Raw genomic sequence first — 18,676 nt, 5'->3', positions numbered from 1 at the left:
CCAGTCTATCTCCTCCAACTTTGGCATATTCATACCTCAAACATATCATAAGAAACTGCCACAATCTAAACCATATTATCTGATGACCCTAAGTACTGAATCTCTCCATTCTGAAATGTGTATATTAATTATTTTTCAGGTAGAGAATGGTATAGAATTTAGACTGGGAATTTATCTGAGGGATTAACTGAAAATGCCTTACTTATGAAAACAGAGTTCTTGGTTGGTGTTCATTATTCATGTAGGTCCATTTACCTTGAAGCCATAATGCTAATATAGCCTGTCATTTGGAAGTTAGGTAAATAGTAAAGCACTTTAAAGAATCACTAAAAGTTTCCTCATAACCACAGAATAGGTCTTGAAAGGTTACTCACTGTTTGCTGATCTCTCATTTATAGAGGAACAGCTGCTCATTTTTGGCCTAGAATATCTACTTCTAAGAGAAGAAATTTCTCCTTTGCATCCTGTTCAGAGCTAATCATGCATATTCTTGGAAACTGACTAAAATGACCTAGTCTATAGTAAAGTAACAAATTTAGAGTTGGGACTATCAACTAATGTTATTTTGCCAGAGATGAACGAAAAGACTTCCTTAGGGGCTAGCAGCAATCAGTCAGTAGGGAAGAGGGTTACCAAGACCAGATGGAGAAAATGACATAGGACTTGTATATTAGACCTGCCACTCTCTGGCTCTGTGAGCATGCATTTCAAAGTTTATACCTGCCAAGTGGGCATTTGACCGACACATAGAGGACAGTCAGAGAGATTATCGATACATACTTATATGCTCACCTTGTGTTCTGTTTGCTAGAACACAATTTTACATCAAATATTTAAAAATTCACACATGCGTGCACGTGGCTGTGCACTGATGTGCATGTGTGCCTGTTGCTTGCGTGCATATGTACCATACAGAAAAGTATTGTGTGGAGAATATATTAGACTGTGCATGTAAATGTGTGTAGAACTTTTTTTTTTTTCCATACAATACATGCTGTATGGGTATTTGTTGAGTGACTGAAGTTTTGCACTCCCTGAGCAGAGTTTCTCTATAGTGACACTATTGATATTAGAGCCAGGTATTTCTTTGTCGTGTATCATTGTATATTTAGCAGGATGTGTGGCTTTGACCCACTAGATTCTAGTAGCACCCCACTTCAGTTGTGACAGCCAAAAATGTCTCCAGACATTGCCAAATGTCGCTGGAGATAGGCATCCCTATTGAAATCACTGCCTTAGTAAACCAAGACGTTAATGTAAGAAAGTGGTTCCCAAACTTCAGCATCCGAATCACCTTAAGTTCTTGTGAAAATGCATGTTACTGGGCCTCACACTAGAGTTTCTGATTCAGAGGGTCTTGCACTAGACCCAACAATTTACATATCTAATGAGTCCCCTGGTGATGCTGCTGGTGGTGGTCTTAGAACCTCACTTTGTAAGCACATAGGTAAGGCATAAGATGTTCTGGAAGAATTCCAGATGAGTTAAAATGTGTTTCCTAATTTCAAGGACTGTAATGTTGGTGTGAGCACAGGGCTTAAGGTTTCTTTATGAAGACACTGGGTGGTTCCTCTCAGCTGTAGTTGAGATTTAGTGGGGAAACTCGACGTTTATGGGAGACATTCAGTCTGTACTGGATTTTAGTCAGCACTGCCCTGCCAGCTGTCACCTGAGTCCTGCCAGGAGACTGCTCCAGGTCTTGGCACAGGGCTGGGGCACCTATGGAAATGAACTTGAGTTTTGCCTTGCAGTCAAACTTAACTACCAAATAAGCCAGCATGACATTGGGGTCTGTGAATGAGAAGTGGATGTTCTGAGTGGATTTGAAGGACGTGATGACTCAGGATGCCAATTGTGACTGGTGACTTAGAGCTGTGATAGCTTTGACTTGCATCTTATTTACTTGCATCAGCTGTCTTGTCCTTCCTTGCCTCTCCCCTTTTCAGGTCATGGTTCCTGATGTCCTAAGTTGTCATCCCTACTCTCTCTCTGTTTTTTTTTTTTTTTTTTTTTTTTTTTTTTTTTTTTGGAGTCAGAAATGGAGCTGTCTTGAGCTATTTATCAGTCTTATCTCTCTTGGCCCTCTGTTAGCATTTCAGACTGTGGATCTAATCCGCTTTAATTGATTGACCTTGTGCAACCAGACATCAGTAAAACACCAGGTGAAGCACAACTGCAGCCAGGGGAGAGGTGGGTGTAACTTTCCTGGTTGGGTGCAAAGGTCACTGAGGCCCATAAAGATTTAGAAAAGGAGAAATAGTTTTCAAGGCATTTAATATGAATTTTCTAGGGACAATGTATACAGATCCCAGAGTCTATGACCTTGACTGGGACACAGTCATTGTAAATAGAGCAGTATCCTATAGGGAGTATGCAAATGCCTCTGACTCACCTGTCATCCATATTAGTACTGTTTCTCATCTAGCATCACTATTATCACCATCTCCAAACCAATCATTAACATATTTTATGTAATTGTTTGTAGATACCTTCAGAATTTGCCAAGATTTTATGTCTCTTAATAAGTATTATTTAACACAAGTATTATTGTTGCTATTGTCTTCATGTCATTTTTCTAGACAAAGCTTGAGCCATGGATAGTTGAGGGACCTGCTTAAGATCACACAGAAAAAATAATGTGGAGCCTCAATCGGTCCCAATCCTTTTGATTCGAAATGTCACATTCTTCTAGAACACAAAGTAGACATTTTCCTCTCCCCTGCTTTTCCTGCCACAGCCACACTTCAGCTTCTCAAGGGGAGGGGACCAGGTCATTGTCATGAGGTGATCATGGAGTTCGAAATATCTTCAAGCTCTACAGCTGTGGTCTTGTCAGTTCGAGTGATTCCTGAAAGGCATCTTCTCTGTTTTAGATTTTTCAGTGGAGAGACCTGGTCTCTTACCTCTCTTGAAATACCTTAATAATGAAGTGCTTACTCTGTGCTTATAAACCAACAATTGTCCAGAGTGTAGAACAAGAAGACCATAATATTGAAAGAGTAGAGACTAATGATCTTCACTGAAAGACAGTTAATAGCCACAAAAAGAGCTCAAATTATGTTCTACTGAATTCAATGTTTTATTCTAAAGAACTTCAATAAAAGCCTTTGTTAGGCAAAGTCAAAATTGTCTGATGAATCAAGTAAGTTGTACCTCATCTTTTTGTATTTTACAGAAACATTTATAAAGCATAGTGAGATGTTTTACCTAAGATTTATTGTACAAAATATGAATATAGTAGCAATTATTTATTTTATCCTATAATACTGAAATTATATTTGGTCTCTCATGGTACAAAAAAGATTCTTATTTTTTAAAATCACAACCACACATTCTAATTCATTATTCATTGATTCACATATCCATTAATTTAACAAACATTTACTGAGCTCATGTTAGGATACTTACATTTAAAATACTCACAATTAGGCTAAGTAGACAGGTAAGTTAGGCATACATAAAATATATCATATGTAACACATACATTTCTGTTATAGAAATAACTAACTCAATTGTAATATGTGAAAGCTGTGACTGTGGAAAATGCATGGATTTTAGAGTCAGACCTGGATTCTATTTTTTCAATAAGTCTCTTATTGTATGAATTCTCTGTTAATCGTAAGAATTTGAACATAATTCTATTATAAAAGTATTTCCTGAGCACCTATTCTGTCCATTTAGTCTGGTTTATGTTGCAGTGACAAAAGCATCAGACGCTTGGTGCTAGAAAGCAACCAAGCTTTGTTTCTCAGCCATCTCCCATGTCCATAACAAGCTGGCTAATATATTGTCATCCTCACTCAATGACCCAGAATGACAAAGAAGCCATGACCAGGAGTTTGCTGGGTGCAATGGTTGACAACAAATAGAACTTTGGTGGGTCTCACACCAGCAATTAAATGCATGGCTCAGGAATGATACTCAATTTATTAGTTAACACGGTTCTCTGGGCCCAGCCCATCACAAGGAGACCCAAAAGGCCTCTCTTACTACAACCCTATAATGGAGGAGAACTGGGAAAATGTGGTAAACAGTGCTACTCATTACTTTCTTTACTAGGAACCAGACTTTGAAATGGATATGGAAGACCTTGCCGTGCCTGGCCCACAGGAGGCATTACATATTTACATACTACTGTCTTCCTTGTGTTCTTGCCTAGCACTGAACTAACAAATTCGGTAGGAAGCCTAGCAGTTAAGACACTGAGACCTGCTTCCATTGCCCATATCCCTGACATACATTTGAGAATCCCAGTTCTGTTTCTGTCAGCTGCAGTTTTCTAAAATAGCGGATGGTGCATTCCGTCTTCCCCAAGGTAGTCTGGAATGAGTGAAAATAGCCTTCAGGGACATCTTTATTCCTGAGAATTCTTCTTGCCCCTGAGCATTTCTGCTCCTGGAGTCTGATCCTGGTGTCGGTAGCATCTCTTGGGTCACCTCAGCAAAAATAACTGCAGTGTGACTGATTGAGGATAGGGAAGCTGAAGCTGGACTAATTTGGGGAGCCAGGTAGGCTCATAAACTGTTGTTATTGATAAAGAGTGACCTACTGGCTATTTAAAGACAGCTGGTTTCCGTACTGTTCAGCTTTTTTCCTGAATGCACTTGAGGATTCTTTGGTAATGTCCTCTGATTTACCACTTGTCTTTGTTTTTAATATCAAGGAAGAATATAGATTGAAGCAATTGTCTTGGTAGCAACTTTAGTGGTGATGACTGTGGAGTTATTAAAATTTATAGTCATGCTGTTTTTGCAGCTACCCTTTGCATTTCTTAGAGAGGCTTATAATATTTGGTTACAAAGAATGTAGAGAGATAGCAACTCAACCCTGCATACATTTTTTGAATATATGTTCTGTTTGCTAAAATTTACATCTATTTTCATAATATGTCTTGATGACAGTGCCCACCAAGCCAACTAGGCCTTAGCTCATGACACGACTTTCAATTACACTAATGAAGAGAAAGAAGACTGACATTTTTGTGGATCCAAAATTATCCACAGCGACATGCCAGGTGCTTCACATATCTGTGCTCTCCTATAACCCTCACAGCAAGCTTCAGAGGTAACAACTGGCCCCTCTTTCCCTCCACACATCCCTTCATGAAAGAGAAATCAGAAGTAAAATAACCAGACCAGGGTCATAGAGCTTTAAGAGCCATTGCTGTTATTTGAACATTTATTCTATTGAACCAATTAACTTCTCCAAAAATCAGAGTGTTACATCTGATCAAATGATTGGGTGGTTCCTTCTCCTGCTCTGTTTTATCTCATATATTTATGTAATGTTTTATTACTTATAAAGTACCATCATATTATATCATACTTACAACAGCCCTATGAAGTATGTAATGCTGGTATCCTGTCCCTACAGTGTATTATCTAGAAATGGCTTCAGAAAAATCAAGTAATTTGCCCAAGGTCAGTCAGGTCTGACACCAAAGCCAATGCTTTTGTTCCCTTACATCTTCTCTTTTCTAGACACATGAGCCAGCAGAGTTGATTTGCATGGCAGCTGAGCATGATAGATTCAAGCCTGGGCAACTCTATGGGTATTTGCCATAAGGCTTCTGTGACTTCTAATGAACTGAAACAAAGCAGTTAGCCACAGATTATAATGCCACTGTGGTCCCATGACAAATGACAAGGAGGTTGCAGTAATGAAATTTTATTACTGTAAATAGACCACATCTGAGGTCTAGCACAGCCACATTTACCACTGTGGGAAACCAAATGAAACACCTGGGGAAGGGTCTCCACTGAGTTTGGCAGTGAGCTAACAGGATTAAGAAGATCTCCCAGAAACAGTGATTACAATGGCAAATGTGTGGCACCTAAGATAAGGACCAAATATTTATTCTGGCGAGATTAAATCTTTTCTTTTCCTGAATCTAATATGGATCTTGCAGAAAATCTGCCCAAGAATATATCTTGCTGATCAGCCAATTCACTGAGCCAGAACCATACTTTGCCACTGCTATCACTGAAAAGCTACAGAATGCTGGTTTAAAGGTCTCTAGGCTTCCCCTAAAACTGTTTTCCATCCATGATTAATTAGTAACGTAGGGGTGAATTGAATTACCAGCAGTCCTTTCCATACATCCAGGATTTATGTACTGGTTTCTCACTGAAGAACAGTGGTGCAATAAACAGCCCACATCTGTGGGGTGGGCAGAGGAGTAATGGTGTCTGCAGTCATGGTTTCTTAACTCCTCTAGTACTTCCATTCTGCTCAGCAGGTTATGGCTCACATTATTACAGCCTTGCTTATTTAGGCATGAGGGTAGTGGGCAGTGACACACACATGCCCTTAGAAATAGAATACCAATTCTCCAAGAGAAAGCAGAAAAGTCACATTGGCATTTCCGAATTCCTTGAAAAATAAGAAGAGAGAATAAAATGGGTAATAGTATTAATTATGGGCATGAAAAGTACAAAAAGAACCGATAAGCAGGTTCATTTATCCATGCATCATATTTTAAAGCTAGGTGCTTCTCCTAGTGCAGAGATGTAGATAGTGGTTTCAACAAACAGATTTAAGAAATCATGAGTGTGTTTAGTCACAATTTTGGGAGCTACCTGGAACTCTTTTCCCAGAGAACAGAACATGGGAATTGCAGACATCATTTTATATTGCATGCTATGTAATCAGGGCATGAAGGAAATACTGAGGTCCACCCTGTATCTCTGCATCCTTGAATGCTCACAGCCTGCTTTGGTTGATCATTCTATATTCCTCACTTCTAAGGTCAAGACTCATTGGTGACTTGTCCATTCTTTTATTGGATACAAGATGAATTGACATACTAAGAGATAAATGGAAACTTGAGGAAAGTCTGCAATTTGGGAAAATAAGTGAAGTGTACCAAACTATATATAGAAACCAGTGTCCCTCCCTCCAGAATGCTTAATTTGTTGACCTTAAGTGTAGTAGGTGCTTAATAAATTTTGTATTTGTGTATTTAATGAATACATGAATGAATGAGTAAAATAAATGACTAAAGCTGAGATTCAGCGAAACTCTTTTCTACATCTTGATTTATATGGATTCTGGACTTCTTTTCTCACATTCTTCTTTTTCTCTTCCTCCTCCTCCTGGTTTTTCTCCTTCTCTTCTTTCTCCTTCTTCTTCTTGAATAAAAAAATAGACGATAACAAAGGATCATGAACTAATACTGTGAATCAGTCTTATAGAATGTCAGAATTACTACTGATATGGTTTGGCTGTGTCCCCACCCAAATCTCATCTGGAATTGTAGTTCCCATAATTCCAATGTGTTGTGGGAGGGACCCGGTGGGAGGTAATTGACTCATGTGGGCAGTTACCTCCATGTTGTTATCATGATAGTGAGTGAGTTCTCATGATATCTGATGGTTTTATGAGGGGCTTTTCCTCTTTTGCTCGCCACTTCTCCTTCCTGCTGCCATGTGAAGAAGGAGGTGTTTGCTTTCCAGGCCTCCACAGCCATGCTAAACTACTAAATTTTGTTATCCTTGAATGCCCAACATATTGCCAATAATTTGGAAAGCTAAAGAAATTGAGCAAGATGTCTCCCTTCTCTCCTTACACATGCCTCCAACACCCTGCAATGCTATAATGGCTTTCCGAGAGCTTAAAAGAGGCTGATTATATTTGAACAGTAAGGTTACATTTATTTCATGTCTCATTATGAATACTAGTTCCAACTTTTAGTCATAATGAATTATTAGAGAAGAGTCAGAGTTTTAAAAGCATTATTATGTATGCTTCGTGTTTTAGTGCACTTCCCAGGGGGTTGGTGATATCACCACTACCATCACCATTTGCATCATTATTATCTGTATTAGTCCATTCTCACATTGCTATAAAGAAATACCTGAGAATGAGTAATTTATAAAGAAAAGAGTTTTTAATTGGATGTATAGGAAGCATAGCAGCATCTGCTTCAGGGGAGGCCTCAGGGAGCTTCCAATCATGGCAAATAGGGGAGGAGGAGTCTCACATGACAGGAGCAGGAACAAGAGAGACACAGGGAAGATGCCACACACTTTAAACAACCAGATCTCGTAAGAACTCACTCTCACAAGAACAGGACCAAGGGAATGGTACTAAAACATTCATGAGAAATTGTCCCCATGATCTAATCACCTCCCACCAGGCCCCATCTCCAACACTGGGGATTACAACTGAACATGAGATTTGGGTGGGGACACATCCAAACCATATGGTTTCTTCATTGTCATAGTGTTACTCATATCAAGTTCATTGCAATTTCCCTCCTGACAAGTCTTTAGTGGCCACAGAGGTTCTCTTCTGCTCTGTTGCATAAGCTCTGGTCTTGAATATATGTCTCTTTGGATTAATCTGAGGAGTAGGGCTACTATGGGAAGCATGGCAGCCATCTAATTCCGAAAATTCTAGGTCAGTTTCACTGGCCTCTATTGGGGTTACCTTTTCTATGTGGTTTGGAACTGCAGAACCATTATGTGCATGTGTATGTATGTATGTGTGTGTGTGTGTGTGTGTGTGTGTGTGTGTGTATACATATATCCAGCTCCTCTGACGTTGGCTCCTAACCATTCTGTACCCCTTCCCTTTGCCTTGATTGCATGAAAGTATGCTGACAAGTTCATACATATTTCCACTTTAATTGTAAATCTGAAGTGATAAATGATTTAAGGTCTGGTGTCTTAGTGTCCTCTCTTAGTAAACAGGCCTAATTCATCTCACAGAAACAAACTTTGCATTGTCATGACATAGCTACTAGGTAGTTCCAGGCTTGATATGCATTGAGGGGAATTGAATGATGTAACCTGTGCAGTACAGCCTGGGAGAGCAATTTGGGTGGTTTATGCCATTGGTTTTTATGCTTAGGATGAAAACTCATGGAGAAATATAGAATACTATTATTATCTTCATGCTGACAGCTCCCTCTGGCCACCTACAGGTTTATTGCTGGTTGGAGGATCAAATTTAAAGGGAGATAACTTCGTGGTTGGTGATAACTATGCCTTTTGTGTTTCTTTATTATAGGAACAGGGGAAAATTGGAGTCGTCTTCAATATTGGCACAGTCGACATCTCCATCAAAGAGGAGAGAACCCCTGTAAATGACGGCAAATACCATGTGGTACGCTTCACCAGGAACGGCGGCAACGCCACGCTGCAAGTGGACAACTGGCCAGTGAATGAACATTATCCTACAGGTACATGTTGCTCGCTCAATGGTCCTACTCTTTTTGACGCTCCCATTCTCACTTTTCAATGGTGATTTTTCTCATGACTATCACCAAATTCTAAAACACTGAGTGAAGTACACATTCATGATTTTTTTTGTATCAGAAGATAAGTTATCTCTTTAGGACTTGATCCAGTATAGGGAGCTTCTGGAGACTTTACCAACTATGCACTGGACACTTTTTGTCAACCTTTGACTGATACAGCCTGACTGGCTCATACCAAAGACAGTTACCGTAGATTTTGCAGGGCCTGTAGATGAGGAGCAGTGAAGGGAAGGATCATCTCTATCATGAGCTAGTGTCGATAATCATAAGATGCTCCATTTGAGACTCAGACTTTGTGGTGCCATTTAGTTGGGTGCGGTTGAAGGTGCAGATGCCAGAGAGAGACTCTAAAAGGACATTTACTGAACTTGAAGACACAGATCAAGTCATGGTAACAGTGAGAGAAAATCTTAAGGGTGGAATTGTATTCATTTGGTGGGCTTTGCTAGTTTTTATTTTCTCACTTACCCTAAGCCTGCCTTGATATTCAAAGGGTGGTCCTAGTAGTCATTTTAATAGCAAGCATGCTGGTGTGGCAGGAAAAGGGGTTAATCATCTGTTTAAATTTTACAGTCAAGAAACATTCAGCAACAAATTCCCAGAGCCAGATGGCTGGATCAAGGACAATGGGAGAAGAGGTTGCCTTCCTTAAAAGAGATCATTCAGATAATCCCTCAGCTTTCCCTCTTGCCTCTCATTTCTCCCAGGAAAAGTCCTGAGTGCTGATTGTAAAAGCGCCAGGAATGGAAGGGACAATCTTCAGCAAAGGGCCGTTGCTCCACAATTGCACAGTCACCTGATGGATGCAAGAGAATAGTCACAATATTAACACTTCTCACTAATGTGGGCATGAAGTGATGTGCAACTCTCTATCCTACACACCAAACTCCCTACAATGTTCTCACCACGTTTCTCGAACTTCCTTTACAGTGAGGTGGGCACAATAACAAGGAAGCCTGAAGCACATTTTCACACATCTAAAAGCCATTAGCTAATCCTGGTTATGCTTGTGAGAAATATACAAAGTAAATTGCCTATTTGTAGGCTAAGACTTTTGAATGGCTTGAAGGCTGTGATTGTATCTCCACACCTAACTCAGCATTAATTTTCTTCTTTAAAAGCCTATCAGAAGTATCTGCGCTGTTGGGTTGTTCCCTAATAGCTAGAGTCCTGCTATATCTGTTTAAGAATTGTAAGAGCATCTGGAAACAGCATGCAAGACCCCCAAGGTACTGAGGCAAAAAGCTCCACCCACTATTGATTTGCCATCTCAGTTTGCATAAAACAGCCAGCTCAGCCATTGCTGAGGGGGGGTCACAGAACTTGTTAGATCAGCCATTGCTGGGGGTCTCAGAATTTCTTAGATTAAGGCATGAAAATGCCCTTATGAGGTTATCTTTGAGTATTTAAAGAAAGCCAAAGTTATTAACAGCTTCTATGAATTTTTATCATTCAAATTCACTACACACTAATAGACTTAATTTTTAAATGCTTCTTCCTTAATCCCTGATGGATGGGGGAGAGGGTGAAAGGAATAAAAACAGCCCAAATCTTAAAAGCTGTTCATAGGCTCATAGAAAAAAATCAGTCTCTCTCTCCATATGTGTTATCATTGGCCTTGCTAGTGCTGCTGAAGGGTTTGTTGTGTTTCTATTAGGAATTTCAAAGATTTCTAAATTGATGTTAACCACTTGCCTTGAGCCAATATAGAATCTACAAGTTTGCTGCCACCAATGAGAAGGCTCTTTAATGGTCATTTTAAAGCCACAGCTATGTTAAGAAAACCGGAGACTCTTGCTGTGCGCCTATCTTTTTGTGTCTTTAGTTCCAAATTATGGGTTGCTTCCTATATGTTTTCAAAACAGAATAAACCTTTCTTTAATAGCATTGCTTCCTCCTGAAAACTATTATTATAGTTAGAAACTGTTATTTAGTAACAATATGTGTTATTATTACAGGACAGGGTACAGTATAGCATTTCTAAGTATGGGCCTTGGAGTCAACTGGCTAGAGTTGGGATCTTGGTTTCATCACCTGTGAGTCTAAGGCAGTTGGATTAAGACCTTGAAATGTCCTAAGCATTGAAATATTTGGTGCCTCTCCCCACATGTAATTCAAAATACAGTAACACTGAACCATAAAATAAGTGTAAGAATTTCTAAGAGGTTTTATTTTTCTCCTCTGATGACTTCTGTAATGCTTTACAAAATATATTAGATTCTGTCTTTGCAAATTCTCATTTTGTACTTTCTCTGTTTTGTTGTTCTTTAAGAAGATGTCCATTCTTCTCCTTGAGCCTGTTTCCTAGTCTGGATAACCAGGGTAATGATAATACCTGGTAAATGTGAAGATTAAGTGAGTTAGCTACATGTATAATGCTGGGCCAATTAAATCAATCCTCAATAAATGTTAGCTGTGAGATTTACCAAACATTTGGCTAGCATTTTAAATTAGGACATATTTTTGAATACAAATTTCTTCATTTTGATGGTAAAATACCCTATAAATTGGATAGAGTAGATGCTTTTTATTCTCCATTTCAAATAAAAACAGAGACCCAAGGAGGTGCTATGCCCTTCCTAAGGTCACACAGCAAGTAAAGGAAGAACTAGGACCAGATTTTTCTGTCTCCAATTGGGCACAATTTTCACTATTGCTCCCCAGAGAATTGGGGGCTGTTCTGAAAAATACATAGCTAGAAATGAGCATTTTTTCTTCTTGTGTCATCTTAGATTTATTTCTTTCTTTAAAGAAGTGTCATATCTCAAAGGTCACTTCCAATGATCACACAAAAGTGGTTATTGTGAGATGTGGAGTTCAAAATTCTCATTTAAAAGTTTTATTGGCACCAGTGACCCCAAGCTGTCCTCCTTACAACAATGGCAATGTGCTCCCATGAAGCAGTTAAAAGAATACTGAGTATTTAAAGGAGCTATCCCCTTACCTTGCTGCCTCGATTAAAAAGTTGTGTGATATACTAGATTGAGTTTTATGTTCCACTCTGCCGAGACTTCCTAGGAGCAGCTCACTTTTTGAGTCTTGGATACCTTATTTTCTCTCCTGTCTGCTTCCCTGTGCTATTAAAAGGATCAATTTAACTATTAATAATTTAAAATATCATGAGAATAATCTGGCAATGTTTATTTTAAATCATAAGATCAAAATGCCCGGTGTCTGGCCATCAAACAACCAAGCCATCAATCTGGCGAGGCAGTGTTGACACAGTTTCTACAAAAATGTGTCGTCTTGTTTCTAAAGTCATTCTAATCGATAACAGTAGGTTTAGAAATCATCAAGGGTTTAGTCTCACTACTCACTTATTACTAATGTTTAAACAGTAAAGACATACAGAGTAGCTCCTATGGAAGATTTACGTAAGTTATCTCACTTGGAGACCATGCTCTCGGGGAATTGTTCCTGCCTACCAGGTCTGAATGAGTCAGCTGTGCACCAGGATGAATGGGTCATGTCCACAATCTTCTCATGGGCATTTATGGGGCTCTACTGAAACATCCCACCGTGAAATATTTAGAACCCAGCTGGGCACAGGGCAAGTAGCATTGGCTCTTTGTGAATCAGGGAGGATACAGAATGAAAATAGTTCTATAGCAATCCGAATCTTATATCACTAAATTCTGGGAGATAGAACTCAAAAGCAACTTCTTTCTTTGAACCTGAAAATAGAAAAGCTAAGAAACAGGAGAGTGAAATAAAAGAAGAATCAGCCCGGAGCTATCATCCAGGCACTGACAAATGTCCCTTATAAAGTCTCTGATTGTTGTCCCTATACAATGCGGTGGTAGGAACAAGGGAGGGGAGGTGAAAGGTGACTTGAGTATGAGGAATTAATTTTAGCCACAGCTCTAGGCCCCCTGGAAGGCTGAGCTGACTGGGATTGTTGAATATCTTCTCTCTGCTGTGAGTGGGTGGCCGGTGGTACTGTCACTGCTGTAAGACCCCTGAGCATGGTCCAGTAAAGGTTTTTCCGGTCCTATCTAGGCTTCCTGGGAAATGCAGACTGATATGCAGCTTCAATCTTTGCATGCCAGGGGGTGCTGAGGAGGGCAGGGTCTCAAGTAGCTTTTTTCTTGATATTGCATACCAACTCAGTTGAAGTGCTTTTCACAGAATTCCTCTTCTTCAGTCTTTAATATGCACACGAATGACCTATGTTTAAATCCTATTTGACCATCCAACTTAGAACATGAAAGAGGTAAAAGTTATAGGGATTGAAAGAGAAAACATTATAGTACTTACTGATGATCAAAATACCTTCATATATGTTATTACATTTGAGCCTCACTCCATCCTGTGAAGGACAGGGTTTGGTATTATTACTCCTGCCATACCCATTTTAAGGTTACATTATTAAGGCTCAGAAAGGCTAAATAAATTTCCCAGTGTCACACAGCTTAAGGAGCAGAGCCAACACTTTTCTATCCTGATCCTCGGACTGCACAACTTCAAACTTTCTGCTCACTTTCCTATTGCTCAGAGCCATGATTTTATTAATAATGACAGTATTTCTTCTTGTAAAAACATATTCTCAAATGGAAATCTCTGCCTGGAGTTGTCTAGTTAGTAAGGTCTTTCAACCTATTGACATTTGGGACTGGACACATCTTTGCTGTTGGTGTGTAAGGGAGGGGGAGTGGTACTGTTTTGCACATTGTAGGATGTTTAGCAGCATCCATGACTTTTATCCCCCCTGGATGCCACTATCATGTTTCCACAAGTGCCAAATACCCTCTGGGCACCAAAATCACCCCCATTTCAGAGCCGCTGACTTAGAGAAAGTTTGCAATATATTTTGTTGTAAATGCTCATCATGTTTTTGTAATTTAGACAGTATACATGGGTATAAGAAATATATATATATTTTTGTCCACATCTCATCCTAAATTATTGAGACTTTAAAGGATTAAAAACAAGTCTATGCACTTGACATGATGCTGAAATTTCTCAGGCCTTGGGTTTTCATTAATTCCTAGCCAGGAGGTTTTCTTTCCTTTTCTTTATGTCTTTGCCTGCAAACATTTGAGGCCTTGCCAGATTTGAAGCATGCATTAAAACAAGCCCCATCTACCTGCTCATTCATCCATTCAGGACTAGCGTTGCTTTCAGTTCAACGGGGAAAAACAGGGAGAGCAGAGTCCTGCAGAGGGAATTAGAAGTATAAATACAATCAAGAGGGAAAGCCATATTTGAACAAGGCTTCAGGACTACAGAGATATAAGGGAAACTAGAGAAAGCCTCACTTAATGAATGTGTTTGAACACTGTGAGGAACATTTTAAAACCATCTTATAAATAAGTTGCTCCAACATTCAGTCACAAAATATATCAATTAATCACTCAAACTAGTGTATCCTGAATATTCGCACTGCTAAATAGTCATCCTTTCCAATTTGTCAGAAATGAATTAGGATTCACATGTTTGTGAGTTTCTATTTCCAAAGGAATTTCCACATTATGCAGTTTGTCTTTGGTTAACAAAAATGTTTTAAAAGAATGTTTTCAATAGGTACTTATATATACATATTTATGTAAAGTAATGGTCTGCAACCTGGCTGAAATTGAGAATCCCCTGGGAAGCTTAAGAAATTGTCAGTGCTTGGGCACTGGTCTCAGGTCATCTAATTTAACTGCTCTGGAGTGTGGTCCATGGATCAGCAGCATCAGCTTCCCCCGGGAGCTTGTTAAAAATGCACACTCTCAGGTGCCACCCCATACCTGCAAAATCAGAATCTGCATTTTAACAAGATCCCCAAGTGCTATGGGTACATTGTAAATTGAGAAACATTGGTCCAGGCATTGTTTTTTTGTTTGTTTTTTGTTTTTCTAACAAAATCTCCTAAGGTGATTCTCTATGTAGCTAAGTTTGACATTCACTGATATGTAGAAGCTAAAAATATGCCTTTTTTTCTTCTTTCAGACTGACTAGCGGTACTATTCAATATGGTAGCCACTAACCATAGGTTGCTATTGAGCTGTGTGGCTGGTATGATGGAGATTCTGAAATTTTTGTTTTATTATGTAATTATTATGTCCTAGGCACTGAAGGCTTTACATACATTTCTCATTCAATCCTCACTCCAACACTATGAGGCTGTAGGTTGGAGGCTAGTATTAGCCAGTGCAGGGCTACAATATACCATCATCTTTTATTTCCTTTTATGTGTTGTCTATCATGCAAATGATGGGCATTTACCTTCATGTACCTTCTGAACTCATCTAATCACTTTTGATATTATACAATCACAGCGATAACAACTCTACGCTATCCAAGCAGCTTTTGGAGAGGCATTAGAGGGTGATGATGAAGCATAACAGTTTTGGAGTCAGACTTTCTGGGTGTAACCAAAGGCCCCTGGCCCTATCACTTGCCAGCTCACCCACAACCTTGAGATGGTTCCCATTGTCGAGAAGTTTCTCTATGCTTTGATCTCCATGATCACATATATGCATTTTCTCCCATTATAAACCAAGTGAATGCTCAGATTGACATTACTATAGGACACTTCACAAAAAAAAGAAAGTACTGGCTAGAGGTATGTTTCCCAAACACACATGACAAACTACCCTTTCTTAAGCTATATTTGTATGCCCTGACAGCATGGCTATGGTGCAAATCTGTCAACAAGCTTGACCCTAAGAAGCCTGTTACATAACCTATAAAATGGGGATTGTGTTCATTGTTCTGTCTTAGAAAGTGGAAAGTTCTTTGAATACCTTAAAGCATTGCATGAATAATAATTGTAGCTGCAGGTGTTTTGTCTGGATTATCTACCACCTGTATACATTTTAGGACCTTTTTTTTTTTATCTTAAGAAGACTTTCTACACCAAGGTTTACTTATGAAAGGTGAGAATAGGGGACTAAGAGATTTTGCATCTTGCTTTCTTATCCTTCATGGAGAATTCCACAATAGTAGAAATGGTTCCAAAGTGAGGGACATGTGCACTGAATAAACACCCTGTCCCAGAGGTGTAGAAAGTGGCACATCGTGCCGTTCACCATCTCTCAGCCAAACTCACCCCGGTGGTGATGGCTGCCATTTGCCGAATATTTATGACATACTCCCCACTTCATGGGCGGTATCCTACTGAGTCTTGAAACCACCCGTTAGGACAGTGTTGGGCTTATTCCCATTTTTTAAGATTAGGAACAGTCTATGGGAGTGTAGCTTAGTTTGGGAAATGCTGGTATTCAACCCAGGACCATCTGACTTAAGAGTCTTAACGTTTAATCACACTCTGCTCCTTCCCTAGATTCTCGTAAACACCCTGGAACAGCTGCATATCCTAGAAATTCTGGGTTTAACTCAAATCTTGACAATTTAGAATTTTTCTCTCAAGTTAAATTATAGAACTCTCCCCTCAAGTGAAATCTCTAATTTCTGCCCAGTCTAGAAGTCAGTATTTCCTTGGGCACCTATACACATTTGGCTTTATCTATATCATCGATGTGGCCTCTGGAAGCCTTGTCAGCCTCTTTCTTTTTGTGATCTTGTTTTACCTTCTAACGCCATATCTATGCAAAAAAGAAAGAACTTTTAAATGAAGGTTTGTTTTGCCATTTAATAGTCTTGCTTGGGGAGTGAGAGAGTGGCAAGAAGTTGCTTAGTATTTTTTTTTTAATTTAATTTTTGTTTTATCAAGGAAACCTCCTTTCTTTGTGAATTCTCAGCCACAAGATAGTCTTGTATCTTATAAGTTAAATACAATTACTGCTATCAAACCTAGATACTTTTTCTCTCTCCCATAAATGTCTCTAAGAAGCTGATAAGCATTTCAAGGCAAACTGAAGCTTGGACTAATGCTAAAATCAAACATAACCACCCAGCAGACAAAGAGACCAGATAGAAATATATAAAATATTTATATAAAACATTTGAGGTGGTGGGAACACATGGACACAGGGCACATAGAAACTTGCCCCCAAAACATTAAGTTAATACATAGCTCAAGGTTATTTATGAAGGAATTAACATACACAAAGGAGCTTTTTGTAATTGTGAGGATTTACATCAGATAATAACAAACTAAAGGTATTATTTATCTATAATTCACTTGTAAGCAGGGCAATGCTTTTGGTCTACAGGTCTGTTGAGCAAAAGAATAATTTTGCTGAAACCTTCTGTAGGACTTTATAGGATGCACATTTGAGTCTGGGTCCTGGTTTACATTTTCCCCATTTTTAGTAGACTATCTTGGGATTTAAAGAAGTTGGAATTTTAAAAATTAGAAAGCACATCATATTTTGCCATATGTTAAATATTATAAATATTATAATCTAGGGACTCAGTAAAATGCATAATTACAAATTTGAGGGTCACTTCTAGGTACGATTTAACTAGGAATATAAGATGAATTTCTTGATTTCCATCCATAATGAATCTATTTTTATTGAATAATATCCTTGAAATAATACTTTCAAGATTAGAAATACAGTGTCATCACACTTTATAGGATTTTAAAATTATACTTATTTGAAATAGTATGACATAAATAAAAACATTAATAACATCTCCCTCTATGTGAGGCATCGGTGACAACATATATTCTTCTGAATTAAAACAATCATCAAACATTGCATAATTTCAAAGCTGGTTAGTGAATTACAAGTCTTGTTTTCCCTATTATCACATGGAAGCTCTAGTTTAAGTAGTTAATACAAATTCTGGCCTGCAGAAGTTGTCTTTAATTATGAAAACTTAGAATTATTATCCCAGCCATAAAATACAATTACCCTGTAATGTTTTTCCTCTGCCCCAGAGCTGGCTGAACACCAAGTGTCCTACCACCCGTGTAAGAGCATAGTTTAGTTTTATTTATAGGAAATGTTTCCAAGTTCCAGTCTCTTCAATTTAAATTTTTCACAAGGTTGCAGAGCCTCTCTAGTTATTTAAAGTCTAAAGAGAACACTGAGCTTCTTTGAGAAAGGTGGTACATAAATATCCAATAATAATAATATATATTCACATACAGTATGTCATTTATACTTCTATAAAGCAGAGAAGGTAATGAAAGGTTCTCTATACTATAAATCACTCAATCGATTGTAATCATATTGCAGCTCATCTCAAAGAGATAAAGACCTTCCACTCCTCTAAAATCCCTGTCAATATCCCAGCAGGCTGAAGAGAGAGGAAAGGAGGTCAGAAGAGGAAGGAGGGAATGAGTCAAGGACAAAGAGGCACTTTTAGTCTTCAGTTCATGGAGTTAACATGAATTTGATTGGATTCCCAGTGAAATTTGCAGTTTTCTCCATAAGATGCATTTCTTTTCCACATGGTACTTTTACAGCCTTTCAGTAAGCCCCTGATGCTCTGTGTTGATCTTGATGGCATAGTTTACTAAGTGCCAAATGTAGATATATAGTACTGCATAAGAAGACTTAGGGACTAAGTTTA

At 38.7% G+C, this 18,676-nt stretch overlaps 1 protein-coding gene and 1 long non-coding RNA gene across 12 annotated transcripts in view; one reads left to right on the top strand and one right to left on the bottom strand.

Annotated features, from left to right (window-relative positions):
• Positions 1 to 18,676, top strand: part of LOC126959504 (neurexin-3-beta) — a 578,654-nt gene that overhangs the window by 376,126 nt on the left and 183,852 nt on the right. For all 10 annotated transcript variants that reach the window (XM_050798732.1, XM_050798725.1, XM_050798731.1 and 7 more), the window contains exon 3: positions 9,013 to 9,184. In XM_050798732.1, coding sequence (XP_050654689.1) covers positions 9,013 to 9,184 — 172 coding nt within the window. The remainder of the gene's footprint in view (positions 1 to 9,012; positions 9,185 to 18,676) is intronic.
• The window catches only part of LOC126959594 (uncharacterized), a 92,280-nt gene continuing 82,782 nt past the window's right edge, over positions 9,179 to 18,676 (bottom strand). Inside the window, exons 2-3 of one of the 2 annotated variants that reach the window (XR_007727572.1) lie at positions 14,349 to 14,417; positions 9,179 to 10,058 (exon numbers count right to left, since the gene is read on the bottom strand). This is a non-coding gene — a long non-coding RNA (uncharacterized LOC126959594). Of the gene's footprint in view, positions 10,059 to 10,503; positions 13,572 to 14,348; positions 14,418 to 18,676 lie in introns of those variants that run through there. The other variant, XR_007727573.1, reaches the window with a different exon arrangement.

The sequence above is a fragment of the Macaca thibetana genome, chromosome 7 (genome assembly GCF_024542745.1).
Source record: "Macaca thibetana thibetana isolate TM-01 chromosome 7, ASM2454274v1, whole genome shotgun sequence".
Classification (NCBI taxonomy): Eukaryota; Metazoa; Chordata; class Mammalia; order Primates; family Cercopithecidae; genus Macaca; species Macaca thibetana.
This window is presented reverse-complemented; position numbering and strand designations above follow the sequence as displayed.